General features: G+C 43.2%; 1 protein-coding gene across 1 annotated transcript in view; it reads left to right on the forward strand.

Annotated features, from left to right (window-relative positions):
* PARD3B (par-3 family cell polarity regulator beta) overlaps window positions 1–17,210 on the forward strand; it is a 608,076-nt gene that overhangs the window by 130,604 nt on the left and 460,262 nt on the right. Inside the window, exon 3 of the mRNA XM_082225604.1 lies at window positions 5,712–5,883. Coding sequence (XP_082081730.1) covers window positions 5,712–5,883 — 172 coding nt within the window. The remainder of the gene's footprint in view (window positions 1–5,711; window positions 5,884–17,210) is intronic.

The following is a 17,210-nucleotide window of genomic DNA, read 5'->3' on the forward strand; positions in this document are numbered from 1 at the left end:
CATTGGTCAGGAATGATGGGAGTTGAAATGGATTATATCTCTTCCAGTCAGTGAAAGACTCAGCCCAGCCACTACCACAATTTTACAGGCTAAGGATGTTGCATGTCTAGACCCCTTGTGAAGAATAAAGCACACCAGGACACAGATATTAGGTTCATGTTATTGGGTAAATTTTGGCCACAGCTTTATCGATTACAGACAGTGAGTGGTATTGGCTTAGGCATTGAATGGGCCCGACTATATCTGACTCCTGTCCGTTGCGCAGGGAGTCCGGTAAGGGTAAACCACCAGCAGGGGGGAGCCCCATCGATGCAGACCAACTCAAGCTCCCCCAGATGTTCCCAACGGGGTCGTGTCAAGGCCCTAGCCCTGCCCTGGGCTTCAGACAAGATCCACACCCCCGGATTCCTTTAATGGAATACCCTTAAGCTTGGAGGGGGAGGTGATGGCCACACCTCCCCATCCTAAGGTCAAACAATGCCTAACCACAAAACCTTACAATGTTGTGACGATTGCTACAAGGTAGGCGAAAACCAAATGGCCCCATGCCAATTTTGCCAAGTGGAAAAATTCCTACCAGGCCCCTCAACGGCGACCAACTGAGGTCCATAGCAAGGCCATTGAAGAAAAACCTGTAAAATAGGGAGGGAGGGAGTTTGAAGAAGCGAGCCAAGAGGAAGCCCTCTGGCTCGCGCCTCAGCTTAAATGGTCCCGACCACGCCCCCCGCCAACCAGCGGATTGGCTGGCTGGTCAGTGACGCAGCCAGGATCCCCTGGGCAATGTGGGACTTTGTCCCCCACCCCCAGAGGAGAGTGGGTGGCCATGCGGTCCACCACAATTCCTCCCCACAGTACAACTCTGGTCCTAAAGCAGTTGCCATACACCTATTGGTCGTAATTGGGCATCTTCTATGGCTTGCAGGTGATTGTTAGAGTTGAATAGCTTTTAACAGTCTGCTTATTTGGAATAACAACGCTTGTTGCTGCTCTTGATGTTGCTTTTCTACAGCTGTATTTGTTAATGTGAGTTAATGATATTTTGCAACTGATGTTTTACATTGTTGCTTTGCGGTTTGATGTTGCTGTTTGCCGTTAGCTCTTTTTATGAGGAATGGCAGGGTGATGATGTTAAAGAAAAAATAAACACCACGCAGAACTTAAATTGGATGGCAAGAGACCTGCCAAAAGTATGCATGCTTTATTTGAAGAGGGGCACAGTGTTACCGCCCTAATTATCATGCATGTGGATCCTACAAAAATATGTCTTTGTGAACATGAGCTGACACCCTTTTCTACAACCAAATTATAAATGAGTAGGAGACCCAAAAATGTCAATTTCTTTTGAGCCGTTAAATTTCACCCCCCTTGCTTCTTTCTTTCTTTCCTTATTTTTCCACCCAGTTCCTTATTTCACATTGTTTCCTTGCCCCAGGCAAATGGCTTTCCTTAAATATTTGTCTTTTTGTTCTGTTATTTTACTAACCCTAGTGTATCATTGTGACATAGATCTTCAAAGTGACAAAGAGAATGAGATGTTACAGTAGTATTTTAAATGTAAGGAAACAGCACTCCTACCTTTCTCTTCTTGGCTTATACAAGCATCCGAAGAGAGTTAAATTTGCACATGTAACATTGCATTCCGTTTTAATTTAGCTGAAGTAACTGGAATACAGGAATTCCCCCTTTGAGTGGAAGACGCTCCCACACATGCAAGCCCCCCCTCCAATTTCTGCCTAGTCTGCCCCCCCTACCCGTTGCAATCCTGTGCCATTCCAAAAGGTCTTTCCACCTGCAGAAACTACTTTTGAGGAGGTGCGCTGGGTTGCACCTCGAGAGTGGAGGCGCGAAAGCCATGGTACCCAAAAAGAGCCCTGCTCCCTCTTTCTTGCTTCCTAGCCTTTTAACAACGTTGTGACCCTGAAAACCATTTTAGGCCTTGTTCCTTCCAACGGGTGAACTCTAGCCCAATGGTTGCCATTAATTTGATTTGCACTGATTTTATAATGAAATGATTTTAGAATGTTGTATTATTTTACTGTTGTCAGCCGCGCTGAGCCCGGCTTCGGCTGGGGAGGGCAGGATATAAATAAAATGTTGTTGTTGTTGTTGTTTAGTCGTTTAGTCGTGTCCGACTCTTCGTGACCCCATGGACCAGAGCACGCCAGGCACTCCTGTATTCCACTGCCTCCGGCAGTTTGGTCAAACTCATGCTGGTAGATTCGAGAACACTGTCCAACCATCTTGTCCTCTGTCGTCCCCTTCTTCTTGTGCCCTCCATCTTTCCCAATATTAGGGTCTTTTCCAGGGAGTCTTCTCTTGGGACCAGTTTACCATTGAAGTCGCCTTACCTTACCCACTCAGCCACTTTGATAAGTGGAATTACAGGTGCTACAGGGGTCAGCAAACTTTTTCAGCAGGGGGGCGGTCCACTGTCCCTCAGACCTTGTGGGGGGCCAGACTATATTTTTTTGGGAAATAATGAACGAATTCCTATGCCCCACAAATAACCCAGAGATGCATTTTAAATAAAAGGACACATTCTACTTATGTAAAAACACGCTGATTCCTGGACCATCTGTGGGCAGGATTTAGAAGGCGATTGGGCCAGATCTGGCCCCCGGGCCGTAGCTTGCCTATCCATGTGCTACATAATATCCATTCGGCATTTGGAAGAAATCAATATTTTGATGTGGAAGCACCCACAGTTTGGAACATCCTTCCTATTGACAAAGGACAGGTCGTGAAGCTGAGGCTCCAATACTTTGGCCACCTCATGAGAAGAGAAGACTCCCTGGAAAAGACCCTGGCAGTGGAAGACAGGAGTGCCTGGCGTGCTCTGGTCCATGGGGTCACGAAGAGTCGGACACGACTAAACAACTAAACAACAACAACAACATCCTATTGACATCAGGCAGGTCCCTGCACTGTGCTCTTTTCAGTGCTTGCTAAAAACATTTTCCATCTTCCACGATGGATGCTATTGTGGAAATTCCCCATGTTCTCTTAAGGTTTCTATTGATCCCATATCTTCAGGCAGGTATCTATTGCATTATTATGTTTCTTGTAGCTTTCCCTGTTGTTGTTGTTTTAAAAAACCTTTTATTTATGTATAAGCAAAAGCTATTACAAAGAAAATATAAGCAGAAAAACAGACAGCCTGACAGCTGTTCCATGATCAAATAATCAAGCATTTCTGGAAGTTCTCACCAACATACACTATTGTAATCTTGAATTGAAGACACAGTGCTCTTTCCCACTAATATCCCAATATAAATCAAACTTGGCAAAGCTGTGGCAGGAATTATGGGAGAATATCCCTGTTTGGTTGTTTTATTTCAAAGCCCCAAAGTATGTTTTCTAATTGTCACGGGTCTAAAATATTTACTTTGTTCTATAAGCCTTTGAGATGTCCACTGTAAAACACCTGCTTCGTAAAACCAAGATATTGTTGACGGTATAGTTTCATTATCATTGACCATTGCTGCTTTAGATATAGTACTTCTTTTTTTATCAGTAATGTGTTTAGTTTTTTAGTTTTTTAGTTTTTTTATTCAAAATTATAACAAGACATATTATCCAGAAACATATCATCCTTGTTCCCCCACCATTTTTCCTCCCTCTCCACCCTCCCACACCCCCCCCCCCGCGGTTTCCCTCAGTTCCAGGCTTTGGTTTCTCTAAAAATGCTGTTTTCTGCATGTTACAAAGTTGTATAGATCCTCAAACTATTTAGCTGATTATTATCAATAAAAAGTTTGTGAATGTTTATTCAAAACCTGCCAAGGAGTCCAGTTCGCTTTGTCACGTCTTCAGATACTTTGTAAAGGGTTCCCATTCATCCTTAAAGTCACAGTTATCCTTGTCCCGTAGCTTATATGCAGTTTTGCCAGTTCTGCATAGTCCATCAATTTTTCTTGCCATGATTCTTTAGTTGGGGTTTCTTCAGTCTTCCATCCTTGTGCTACCAGAACTCTCACGGCCGTTGTCGCATACATGAAGATGTTTTTCAACTTTTTTGGCAGGTCTTTCCCTACAATCCCCAACAAAAATGCCTCGGGTTTTTAAACAAATGTTAAATGGAAATGTTAAATGGATATAGTACTTCTGTCTATCGCTGCACCACCATGTGATAAAAAATAAACAGCTGCTAATTCTACTACTTGTAGTCTTGTATGTTTTCCTTTTTTTTTTTACAGAATTTTATCTGGGTCATCTTCTTTATTTTGCTGTATTTGTTTTCTCCCAATGCAGGATGCATAGATATGATGATTTGTTATTTAGAAGGTACTCTATTTCTTATCACACAAACACATATTGTGTGGTCCAGTTCTTTTCAGTTGGGGGTTTCTACATAGTAGTTTCTTATTTCAGCTTGATGAACGGTGACCTCTTCATCTCTCCCCCACACACACTTTTGTTTTCTTTTCTGTAATAAATCTGATTTCATTTACAATGCTTCCCCAGTCTACTCTGTTTGTACATGTGCTTGCCTTCGATGACCTTTCCTCTGTGCTTTTGGCATTTCCCTGCCCCCCTTTTATATTCTGCTTTCTGGGTATTAGCCACCTCAATTCCCTCAGTTATCCACCGTCTATTGTATCAAAGTGCTATACGATATTTATCTTTACCGTCTGTATGGGCAACACAGCTCCCACTGTCATTTCTAGAAGCTTCCTCTCCCACCCCCCAATTTGTTTTCCCCACATACCTTTGTTATTTTGCCTCAAACTGTTCTTATCTATTTGCTTGAAGACTTGAACGTGAATATGTTCCCATTATTGTTGCCTTTAGTCTGTGTTCATGCCATGTTAAAACTAAACAAAACATCAGAACAACATTGATTATGCTTTGGTGACCTGCTTATAGATTCCTCCTACCAGTTCAGAACTATTTATTTGTAGAATGGTTCTTTCTGTTTACCTTTTGGGTACCGTAAGATGAACGCTTTACATTTGGTCTTCACGTATTTTTCTCTGTTTTACAATATACCTTGAGATATCTCTTAGGACAGCTTTTGATCTGCACTTCTTGCCAGTTCATTTTGAGGCTTAGTTCAAGGTGCCAGTTTTTATATTTTAAAATACAGAGGGGAAACTGTCTGTGGACAAACGTTGGCTCCTTTGGCCAGTAAAGCGAGATGAGCGCCGCAACCCCAGAGTCATTCGCGACTAGATTTAACCGCGGACAGTTTTTCCAGGTCATGTGGCCAGCATGTTTAAGCTGCTTCTGACGAAACCAGAGCAGCGCACGGAAACACCATTTACCTTCCCGCCAGAGTGGTACCTATTTATCTACTTGCACTTTGATGTGCTTTCGAACTGCTAGGTTGGCAGGAGCAGGGACCAAGCAACGGGAGCTCACCCCGTCGCGGGGATTCGAACCGCCGACCTTCTGATCGGCAAGCCCAAGGTTCAGTGGTTTGCACCACAGTGCCATCCGTGCTGTTAAGTTACTTGTAGGATAATACTTTTTTTTTTAAAAAAAAGTAATAAAATACTGTCACATTCTATTCTAGAGAGTCCATCCTCACATTTGCAGATGAATCAGAAATGGGGGTGGGGGGTTACTGCTGCTGGGGCTGTCAGGCGAGAAAATCCTCATGTCATCATGCACATAGAGTTCTTTGGATCCAAGTCGTAATTAGTTGTGTTTCCATGAGGGGACCCCCTTCTCGTTATAAAAGTTTCATAAAGTAACATTTCATTTTGCAGTTGATTGCTGTGTACGACGAGCAAGAGTCCGTCTCCAAGTCTGAGGAAGCCAGTGCTAGTTTGACAAATGGAAACAGCCCTGATGCTTTCGAGACAGATGTAGCTGCTCAGCTGGCTGCATTTCATCCAATCAGAGGAGAGATTGAAGTGACACCCTCCGCTTTGAGACTAGGTATGTGCGTATGCATTTTTAGATTGATCATTATCTTGGATGAGAGGTATGTGCTGTTTCTGCAGTTCTGTGGGTGCATTTGTCATCTTCTGGGTTTGCACACACTGATAAAAACATACTTGGAAGAAGAAGCACCTCCAATTCTTATCAGCCTGCCAACTTGCTAACGTCATTGGCTAATGCATTATTCCAAATTCCGTATCTTTTACAGATGAAACAACAAAAGAGAGGGCTTTTTTCCTTTTTATATTGATGCCACAGCTGTGATAAGCTATTCCAAGGGAGTTGTGCATCTAGCACCAACTTTGTTGTCTTCTAGACATTGTAAACTCAGAGATTTCCAGGGCTGTGTGCTTTTATCTGTTGGCTAGTTTACATGTGTACTTGTTTTAGGTTTTTTTAAACTGCCTTGTAATAATTGATTTATGTTTTAAATAACTAAAGAAAATGCTATAATATTTTAATAACAATACCATGCATAATAAATAAATAAAATGCTATAATATTTTAATAACAATACCATGCATAATATATGTGAATCAGGCCAATTGGACATATTTTCTGTAATTTCTCTTACAGTATACATGATGTATTCCAGTATTTCTGTTGTTTTTGGAGAAAGCATGAGAGCTATATGCAAGGCACTGTGGTTTCTTAAGTTAGCAAATCTCCTGGCTTCTGAAATCTCAGCATGCTACTCACAAGCATATCCGAGACCGTAAGAAGTGGAAATTACTGATGTAAACTAAAATTAAAGATGGCATTCTTAAGAAGCTGAACTACATAGCAAATTCCAGCATCTGAGGATGTTTTTGTAATTCTACATGATTGTGGAAACATAATACATAGGAATATATGTATTCCTTGGATGCTGATGACATGAAGAAAATTCTGTAGTGCTGACTGACTAGTACCTGTCAATTTGATAAAACATCAAAAGTCCTTGGCATAAGGTGCCAATAAAACTCTATATCATCATCATCATCATCATCATCATCATCATAAGCCATCCATCTCACAGTGTTGCCCCAGCCACTCTGGGCGGCTTCCAGCAAATTAATAATAATAAAATAAAACAAATGAATAAATTTTGCCAAGGGAAGCAAAAATGTAGACCTTGCCCCCATACTTTAGTATGGGGTGTGTGTGTGTGTGTGTGTTTGTTTGTGTGAAGACCAAGGAAGTATTATTTCATACGATAGTTTTCTAGACTCTGGGGCTGTTTAATGCAAATAATTTCCACTCCCCCTTAGTGGCACTTTATGCTTATGGGTCTGAGCCGTAAATTAATTATTTTTTACCATTCATCATTGCCTATTATGTTTATTTCTGTCTGTTTCCTTTGTCCTTGACTTTATGCATTCCATTTGTACCTGTCAGCATAAATAGTGTGGGTCAAGGATACAGCTTCTGTCTGCAAAATATTAGTGGTACACCAGTGTCTTAAAGATAAACTGTAGCTGCCGTGTGATAGACTGCTTTTTGATATGAGTTGCCACATGATTTTATTGTCTCTTAGCTGCAAAGGTGGAAGCAAACTTAGGAAAATAAACAATATATATGTTGCTATGTTATTGTTTCAGCTACTCATTGGCATAGTTAAGTTATTTTTTTCCAGTGCATATTAATACTTACTAGGCTGAGAACTGTAGAGCATGGGGAATCAAAGTGTCATAGAAGTTTTTAAATCTTGAATTCCCATTTGGTAGGAAGTCAGCCATTGTAAATAAACAGGAAGTGGAACTTGAAAGTGTGCGCCCTTGTTTTGTCTTTCTCCTCATACTTTTAGGGAATATTTATTATTCAATATTTATTGTTGAATATTTCTTGCAAACACACTCCACTCACAGGGACACTACAGTGCCATCTGGTTGACCTTGTCACTGACCACTTTTTCCTACCTCTCCTTCTATTCCTCCTTACAGAACTCGGGACGGTAACTCTCAAGTGTTCATTCATATTTGTAAAAGCTCACTTTCCTAAGTGAGCAGAGCATATTTGTGATAGTGAGAAAGATCAAATTGGCATGTGAGAAATGGTAAATTCTGGAAAGGGGTCCCCGAGATATATGCTGGTCTACAGCTCATGTGCCTTGTGCAGGTATAAATCAGCCTCCCGAATTCTTCCCAGGTTATGGGAAGATGCTGCCTCGTCCGCAGTTGCCAATAGATCACCCCCGAGTTCGAAAGAAGGAGGGGGTGGGGACACTGGACGGAAAGCCCTCGAGTGAGTTTCTGGATCTCCCGGATGCTACTTCTGAGTGCAACCCTAGTTGCATTGCTTAAGATAAAATAATTGGAGAAAAGTAAATGCACATGTTTCGAGCGAAGGAAAGGGTGTACTGACTGCTAATTAAATCTAATTTGTTTGGTCAAACTCATGCTGGTAGCTTCGAGAACACTGACCAACCATCTCGTCCTCTGTCGTCCCCTTCTCCTTGTGCCCTCCATATTGCCCAACATCAGGGTCTTTTCCAGGGAGTCTTCTCTTCTCATGAGATGACCAAAGTATTGGAGCCTCAGCTTCACGATCTGTCCTTCCAGTGAGCACTCAGGGCTGATTTCCTTCAGAATGGATCGGTTTGATCTTCTTGCAGTTCATAGGACTCTCAAGAGTCTCCTCCAGCACCATAATTCAAAAGCATCAATTCTTCGGCGATCAGCCTTCTTTATGGTCCAGCTCTCACTTCCATACATCACTACTGGGAAAACCATAGCTTTAACTATACAGACCATTGTCAGCAAGGTGATGTCTCTGTTTTTTAAGATGCTGTCTAGGTTTGTCATCACTTTTCTCCCAAGAAGCAAGCATCTTTTAATTTTGTGACTGCTGTCACCATCTGCAGTGATCATGGAGCCCAAGAAAGTAAAATCTCTCACTGCCTCCATTTCTTCCCCTTCTATTTGCCAGGAGGTGATGGGCCCAGTGGCCATGATCTTCGTTTTTTTGATGTTGAGCTTCAGACCATATTTCGCGCTCTTTCACCCTCATTAAGAGGTTCTTTAATTCCTCCTCACTTTCTGCCATCAAAGTCAAGTCATCTGCATACCTGAGGTTGTTGATATTTCTTCCGGCAATCTTAATTCCGGTTTGGGATTCATTCAGTCCAGCCTTTCGCATGATGAATTCTGCATATAAATTAAATAAGCAGGGAGACAATATACAGCCTTGTCGTACTCCTTTCCCAATTAACTTTCCCATGGAACCAGCCAGAGGTAATTCCTAGGCTTAGGTTTCTATCCAACTAAATTATTGAATGCAAGGAAAGGCTTTTCTATGTGCAGAGGAACTTCCTTTCTCTCTCTTGCCGCTGTGTTTCCTCTGCTCTGGAGGACTGGGGGAAACCAACTGGGAACAGCAACTGCAGTGTGGAAAGTGGGCAACACAGTAGTATTCAATTTCAAAAGGCAAAACTCCTCAAGAGTGAGAAGAATATTTAGAATATTGTTGAAAGGGAGAGTCAAGAGGGTCAAATCTCTCCCCAAGATGCTTGGAAGCTTTTTAAAACCATGATGATAGAAGCTTAGCTGGAATGTGTATCACAGATTAGGAACAGAACCGCTAAATCCAAGACGATGCCAGCATGATTAATGAACAGAGAAGAACGCTATAAAAGGCAAGAAGGTTTACTTTTGGAAATTGAGGGAGACGAAAAAGGAGCACAAACTCTGTTGAAACCAATGTAAGCTGACAGGAAAATAAAGAAGAAAAAAGAATTTGAGGAACATACTGCTAAAAACATTAAGGATAACAATAAAATAATTCTTTAAATACATGAGAAGCAGGAGGCTAGGGAGACTGCAGAGAAATTAAATGATTTAGTTGTGTCTCTCTTCACTGCAGAAGATATTGGGCAGATTCCTGCTCCTGAACTGACTTTTTTGGGAAATGTGTTTGAAGACTTGAATCAAACAGAAGTGACAAGTGATGAGGTTTTAGGTTCTGTTGAGAAATAAAAATGAGCAGGTCACTGGGCCCAGATGACACCTACCCGAGAGTTTATAAAGAAAATGACTCAATATGAAACTATTTTCTAAAAAAGAAGCAGCAGCAAACTTTCCGTAAAAACGAGCTCCATTGCACAGGATTGGGAAACAGTCAATGTCACACTGATTTTCCAAAGGGGACCCAAAGCTAATCCAGGTAATCACATGCCAGTTAGCTAATGTGAGGTGAAAAACATTGTTTGTTGGTGGAGAGCAGTAATCGGTGAATTTTTTAAAAGAATAGAGGAGCAAGATTTCAGAGAAAGAATCGGTACACCTACCTTGGCGAGTTCCTTGAGACCTGGCTGGTTCCCCTTACAGACTGGAAATTATGAGGCTACAGAGAGGAGGAGGAGTAAGCAGAAAGTTCTAACAATGGAGATGGGTGGGAACCCCAATGTTTAGCATTGGGACTGGCGCCATATCACTTGTTCACTTCCCTACATACTTTTAAAACGTGAATGGTAAAAGCAGTCATGATACGCTGGGCTCAGGACATTGGTCACAACACACTTATGAATGAATGGAAAAGACTATGGAAAGAGGACATTAGATTTACCACCTGCTACAACCTTAGAGAGAACGTTTTAAAGATGCAATACAGATGGTACCTAATCCCGGCCAAGTTGGCCAAAATGTATAAGAAAAGCACAGACAGGTGCTGGAGGTGTAAAGAGGGGAATGGTACCTTCATACATATGAGGTGGGAGTGTAAGAAGTTAAGAGAATTCTGGGATGTCATCTGTAACGAAATTATAAATGTTTAAACTCTCTTTCACAAAAAACCCGGAAGCCTTTCTGCTCAATATCATGTTTGTAGAAATCAAGAAAATTTGTAGACCCTTATTTAGGTATGCCACCACAGCAGCAAGAATCTTGATAGCCAAAAACTGGAAAAGCAATATTATCCCCACCAAATCCCCATAAGAAAAATGATTGAATATCTACATCTTGCAGAATTAACAGGGAGAATAAGAGGAAAGACTATTCAAAAAGTTAACAACGAATGGTCAACTTTTAAAGAATATCTCAAAAACTATATGGACAACACAAGTTTCCTGGCAGATATAGATGAATTCTTGAAAACAGAGGAAAGGTATGATAAAATCTGGTTAGATAAATACAAAAGAAAAGTAGAATAACAAATACGAAATGCGTACAGAGTTAAGTTTTGTAACAAGGTACAAAGAGAAGAGTTGGAAGTCTATTATGTGTGGTGTACATGTAGGATATGTCGGTATGTGAGATATGTATTATATGTAATGTATGTAATGTATTTGTTAAGTTTTTTTGTTACCTGATGTACAATAAATAAAACGTGAATAGAGATATAGTGTTGGAAGTTGTCCTCTCAAGTTCAGTAACTGGCCAAACCCATGCCAATTCATCAGGGAGTAAGGAGGCTACAGAGGATGTCTGGCGCTGAAGCTGCTTTTAGATGACTCCAACTACAAATATGGAGGCTGCTGAGGAGGCCAGACACCATCTTGGCTGCGAGTCCTGGAAGACCTGGCTCCCTCCTTGCTGGCCTTTTCCAACCTGGTGTAGGAGGTCAGAGCCCTGACTGACTCCAGCCACAAAAGCTGCTGAACAGACTCTTGGGCTGTGGTATTGTTTAGGGTATTTTGTTGAGGTTTGTTGGCCTCGGTCCAGTATACCTGAAGGAGCATCTCCACCCCCATCATTCTGCCCGGACGCTGAGGTCCAGCACCGAGGGCCTTCTGGCGGTTCCCTCATTGCGAGCAGCAAAGCTATAGGGAACCAGGCAGAGGGCCTTCTCGGTAGTGGCACCCGCCCTGTGGAAGGCCCTCCCATCAGATGTCAAAGCGATAAACAACTACCTGACACTTAGAAGACATCTTAAGGCAGCCCTGTTCAGGGAAGTTTTTAACGTGTGATATTTTACTGTATTTTTGGTTTTTATGGAAGCCGCCCAGAGTGGCTGGGGAGGCCCAGCCAGATGGGCGGGGTATAAATAAGTTGTTGTTGTTGTTGTTGTTGTTGTTTATCCTAAATTTTGTATCTTTATTTTTTGATCTTATTATGATTTATGTGGAAGTTGTTTCAATTTGGTTGTGTGCTTTTCGATCTGTTTTATTTACAGTGGTACCTCAGGTTAAGTACTTAATTCGTTCTGGAGGTCCGTACTTAACCTGAAACTGTACTTAACCTGAAGCACCACTTTAGCTAATGGGGCCGCCTGCTGCCGCCGTGCCGCCGGAGCCCGATTTCTGTTCTCATCCTGAAGCAAAGTCCTTAACCTGAGGTAATATTTCTGGGTTAGCGGAGTCTGTAACCTGAAGCGTATGTAACCTGAAGCGCATGTAACCTGAGGTACCACTGTATTATGTTCGTAATTATGTAAACCTTCTCACGTTGTAAGCCATCTTGAGCATGGTTTTATCTAAAGAAAGGTGGCACAGAAATAAAATGCTGACGATGAGGTACTTTAAGTCTTTCACAAGGCCTAGTTGCTTCTGTTACTAAAATTCACAGAGCTAAAAAAACTCTGGCTACTAGAAAGTCCAGATGTTCAATGAATGCATGCAAATAGATTCAAGGACTTTCCCCTTCATTACTCAGTATTTTTGTCTTGATGGTGTGGTATAAAGCTTACTTGGTTCTGAAAATCCGACTGACCAATTTCTAGCTATCATATCTCTCTGTTAATAAATATTCTGCTATTGTTTACATCTCTCAACGCCATTCTGCCCCCCACTATTAACAGTTTAAATCCATAATGCAGATGAAAGTCGTCTTGTCCTATTTCTGCATGACTGGAATACAATCTGACTTGCTAAATTATGGGTGAACTGACCCTACTTAGGATTTTTTTTTGGGGGGGGACAAAGTGTTAGAGAGTGGTTTTAATTAGAATAGATATGTAGCTAATCATATCACAGATACAGAAGAGAGAAAACTGTGATTGGAATAGAATATCTACATATTAGTCTGCTCTATGTAACTTCCTTGATTAAGTACTATAATCCAGAGGTTTTGCATACACATGCACAACATATATTTACCGTATTTTTTGCCCCCATAGGACACACTTTCCCCCCTCCAAAAATGAAGGGGAAATGTGTGTGCGTCCTATGGGGCGAATGCAGGCTTTCACTGAAGCCTGGAGAACGAGAGGCATCGGTGCGCACCGACCCCTCTAACTCTCCAGGCTTCAGGAAGCTATCCGCAAGCCTTGCAAGCCTGGCGGGAGTTCCCGCGGGCTCACAAGGCTTGCGGGCAGCAGCCTGCAGCCCCGGCGAGTGTCTGCAAGCCTTGCGCGCCCAACAGGTGGTCCCGCCGAGCGCGCGAGGCTTGGGACAGCAGCCTGTTGCCCGAAGCACGGGGAACCCTCCGGAGGGTGCCCCGTGCTTCGGGCAGGTGTGCGCAAGGCTTGGGGCGGCAGCCGCGGTGGTGGTGGGGAATAAATTATTTTTATTCATTCCCCCCCCAAAAAAACGGGTGCGTCCTATGGGCCGGTGCACCCTATAGGATGAAAAATACGGTACTTTGGGAACTTTCCTTATGGCAGCTCCACACTAAATGAAGGGCACTTCCTTGCTGCTTGTACATCAGAGTTACAGTGATGGCCCCCATGCCCAACACTTGAAGTGTGGTTGCCATAACCGTATGAGTATGCAACTGAGACAAGATAAAGACTTTGAGCACGATATATTTGTGATGATTACTTTTAAAACGGTTAAGTGTGACTATGTGTAAAGGTAAAGGTTCTGGTTGTTATATCTGATTGTTATATTTCTTTAAATATTCACCAAAGCATTCCCACTCTTTTTTAAAAATCCGACTCATCCTGATTTCTTTTTTTTGCAGCCAACATTGCGGGCTCCGTGTATTCTGTTAGCTTATTCTGCCAGTCTACTTTTGCGGGACTATTTTTGTTTTTCTACCGTTGGGCATAAATTATTCTGGCCGCTGTTGTTGCATAGAGGAAAAGTCTAAGTAATTTCTTGGGCATTTCCCCCCTTTTGTTTGGGATTTATATCAGGTGGTAAACTTTCCTGTTTTAGAAACATATTATATGAAAGTTTCAAATAGCAAAGACCTCTTGGAATAATAGAAAAAGCGTATTTTAATGAATATGTAAATTTAAAAAAGTAAGATTTTAACAGGGTTGGTTTAAGATTTTGCCAAAGATGTTTCCATTCTCGATATAATGCAGCTGAAACTGGAAGAAAGGTTTTTTATTCAGTGCTTTTTTTCTGGGGGGGGGCACAGGGGTACGCATACCCCTAAGCATTTTGTGAATCTAAGTTTGGCCTCATTGAGGGGCAGTATTTCAATATGAGTAGGAAAATGAGAGTAGGCCTAAATATTTTATTTTATTTTTTTAAAAAAACACTGTTTATATAATTAGCTTGGAAAGAGAATCAGGCCATTCCTTTAACATTAATGCTGCAAAGTGTTTTATGATTTTCCCCAAAATGAACATGATTCAGTCTACACACGCACTGCCTTCTCTTCCCAAGTATAAATCTAGTGGGTTGTATTAATTGCTAGACTTACTCAGAGTAGAAAAAGGACGCGGGTGGCACTGTGGGTTAAACCACAGGGCATAGGACTTGCTGATCAGAAGGTCAGTGGTTCGAATCAACAGGGTGAGCTCCTGTTGCTCGGTCCCTGCTCCTGCCCACCTAGCCATTCAAAAGCACGTCAAAGTGCAAGTAGATAAATAGTTACCATTCTGGCGGGAAGGTAAATGGCATTTCCATGCGCTTCTCTGGTTCGCCAGAAGTGGCTTGGTCATGCTGGCCACATGACCCGGAAGCTGTACGCCAGCTCCCTCGGCCAATAAAGCGAGATGAGCGCCGCAACCCCGGAGTCGGTCACGTCTGGACCTAATGTTCAGGGATACTGTTACCTTTACTCAGAGTAGAACCATTGAAATAAATATCAATAACAACAACAACAACAAAACCCAACCGAACATCCTAAACAATATCACAGACCGAAAGCTGTTCAGCAGTTTTTGTAGATGGAGTCAGTCAGGGCCCTGCAATCCTCAGCTTTTGTAGTTGGAGTCATATAAAAGCAGCTTCAGCACCAGACATGCTCTGTAGCCTCCTGGCCTCCTGTTGTAGATTGGCAGGAACCATCTTCCCGTGCTTTAGCGCTGTTAAAACATCAGGCATGGGTTTGGCCAGCTAATTTCAGTGGGTCTTTTTGTAAGTAGAACTTAGTTGGATGAACCTGAGTTGTTGCAGCTGATTGGTCTAGTTGTCCTTGTCCTTGGGCCTAAGCATTGGATCTCCGACTTGGCTGCATAACGCAATGTGACATAATGAGTGCTGAATAATTAAAACACAAGCTGAAAAAGAAAATCAGGCTGCATAGAAAGCAGGATTTATTCTGGCAATTAAAAAAAAAAAGTTTGTCAAGTGTTTAGTACTTGGCACTGAAGGGGTAATTAGAGCTGGCATCAACCCCAGTTCCTCCATTAGAAAAGGAAGCTCAAGCGCTACATTGCATTCCTTGGTCTCTGCCACGCTAAACTTTTTAACCATCATTTCTTACTAATAGGGAAGAGTCTCAAGAGGCAGAAGGCATGCCTGCAAGTTGGAAAACTTAGGGGGAAATAATAAAATGCAATGGTTTGGCCAAAATCCGCTCCTTGGTATAAGAACTCAGTTTCCATTTTCATCCACACCCAGCCAATACAATATTTAGCCTACAAATTATACTGTAGAGCAGTGCTTCCCAACTGGTGGTTCATGTAACTCACCCAGGGTGTATTGGCCCGGGAATCGGATTCAGAGGCTGAACCTGAGGAATTCCCGCCTCCAGGACCAGCTGAGCCGGGGCTGGGGCTTTAACCTGAAGGGCCCTCACCTGTGCCGGATCCTCAGGTGCAGACACCAGCTGAATCAGCTCTGGCTCCTGAGGTGATGGAGAACCCATTGCCTGCAGGTGCTCCACTCTCAGCCCCGTCAGGGGAAGGTGAGGCTGCCTCTGGGTCCAGTAATCCTCCAGCCTCTTCTGAGCTGCAGAGGCTCAGGGCAGAGAGGCGGAGGGAACTAAGTTCTCGCAGGAGGAGTGCTCGCCTCCAGGCCAGGAGAAGCGAGTCACCTGTGGACCGGGGCCACCCTATGCCTCGGGGCAGATAAAAGCCGGCCAGCCCCAGTCCCAGGTTGTGGGAGCAACATTGTTGGTTACCTGTTCCTGCCGGCACCCTGTCCTGCTCTTCTGCCAGGGTTCCTGACCTCCCCCGACTCCCTGCCTTGGACCCAGCTTCAGCTTTAACAGACTGCCTCTATACCGCACCCTCGACCTTGGACTGGACTCGGACCATGCCACGCGGTAACCCCCCAGGACCAGCACACAGGGGCTCCGTGGCGCGTTCCCATCAACTGTCTGGGGCACCCTGCTTTGCGGGAGCATGATGTCGCTTGGGTCATGTGACTCACACCAGAAGACGTGTGGCACAGTTTCGCCCTGGGACACGTTGGAGGGCATAGCGGCACCGTTCACATAGCAAAAACTACCATATCAACAGTTTCTAAAGTAGGTTCTATGGCTTGGCTTTTGAAAAACAGGCGGTCTGCAGTACTTAGCTAATTGGGAACTGCTGTCATAGAGGAAAGGGATAGCATTTGCTTGGTCAACTTGCCATTGGCATCCAAACGACACATGTAAAACAAAGAAAATGGGTAGGGCTATTATAATTTCTTATAACTGAGAGCTGCTTGAACTGAGGTTAGCGGGTACTTGATACGAGTGTGGAATAAACTTTAACTTAAGCTGCAATCTTATACCCACCTAACCTGGAAGTAAGCAACACTGAATTTGATGGGTCTTAGTTCTGTGTAGATATGGACTACTGCAATGCGCTCTACGTGGGGCTACCTTTGAAGGTGACTCAGAAACTGCAGTTAATCCAGAATGTGGCAGCTAGACTAGTGACTGGGAGTGGCCACTGAGACCGTATAACACTGGTCCTGAGAGTCCTGCATTGGCTCCCAATATGTTTCCAAGCATAATACAAAGTGTTGGTGCTGACCTTTAAAGCCCTAAACAGCCTCGGCCAAGTATACCTGAAGGAGCGTCTCCACCCCCACCGTTCAGCCCGGACACTGAGGTCCGGCTCTGAGGGCCTTCTGGTGGTTCCCTCACTGTGAGAAGTGAGGCTACAGGGAACCAGGCAGAGGGCCTTCTTGGTAGTGGTGCCCACCCTGTGGAACGCCCTCCCATCGGATGTCGAGGCAATAAGCAACTTATCTTACTTTCAAAAGACATCTGAAGGCAGCCCTGTTTAGGGAAGTTTTTAATGTTTAATGCTGTATTGTGTTTTTAATATTCTGTTGGGAGCCACCCAGAGTGACTGGG

This window comes from Podarcis vaucheri (assembly GCF_965113315.1).
Source record: "Podarcis vaucheri genome assembly, chromosome: 1".
Classification (NCBI taxonomy): domain Eukaryota; kingdom Metazoa; phylum Chordata; class Lepidosauria; order Squamata; family Lacertidae; genus Podarcis; species Podarcis vaucheri.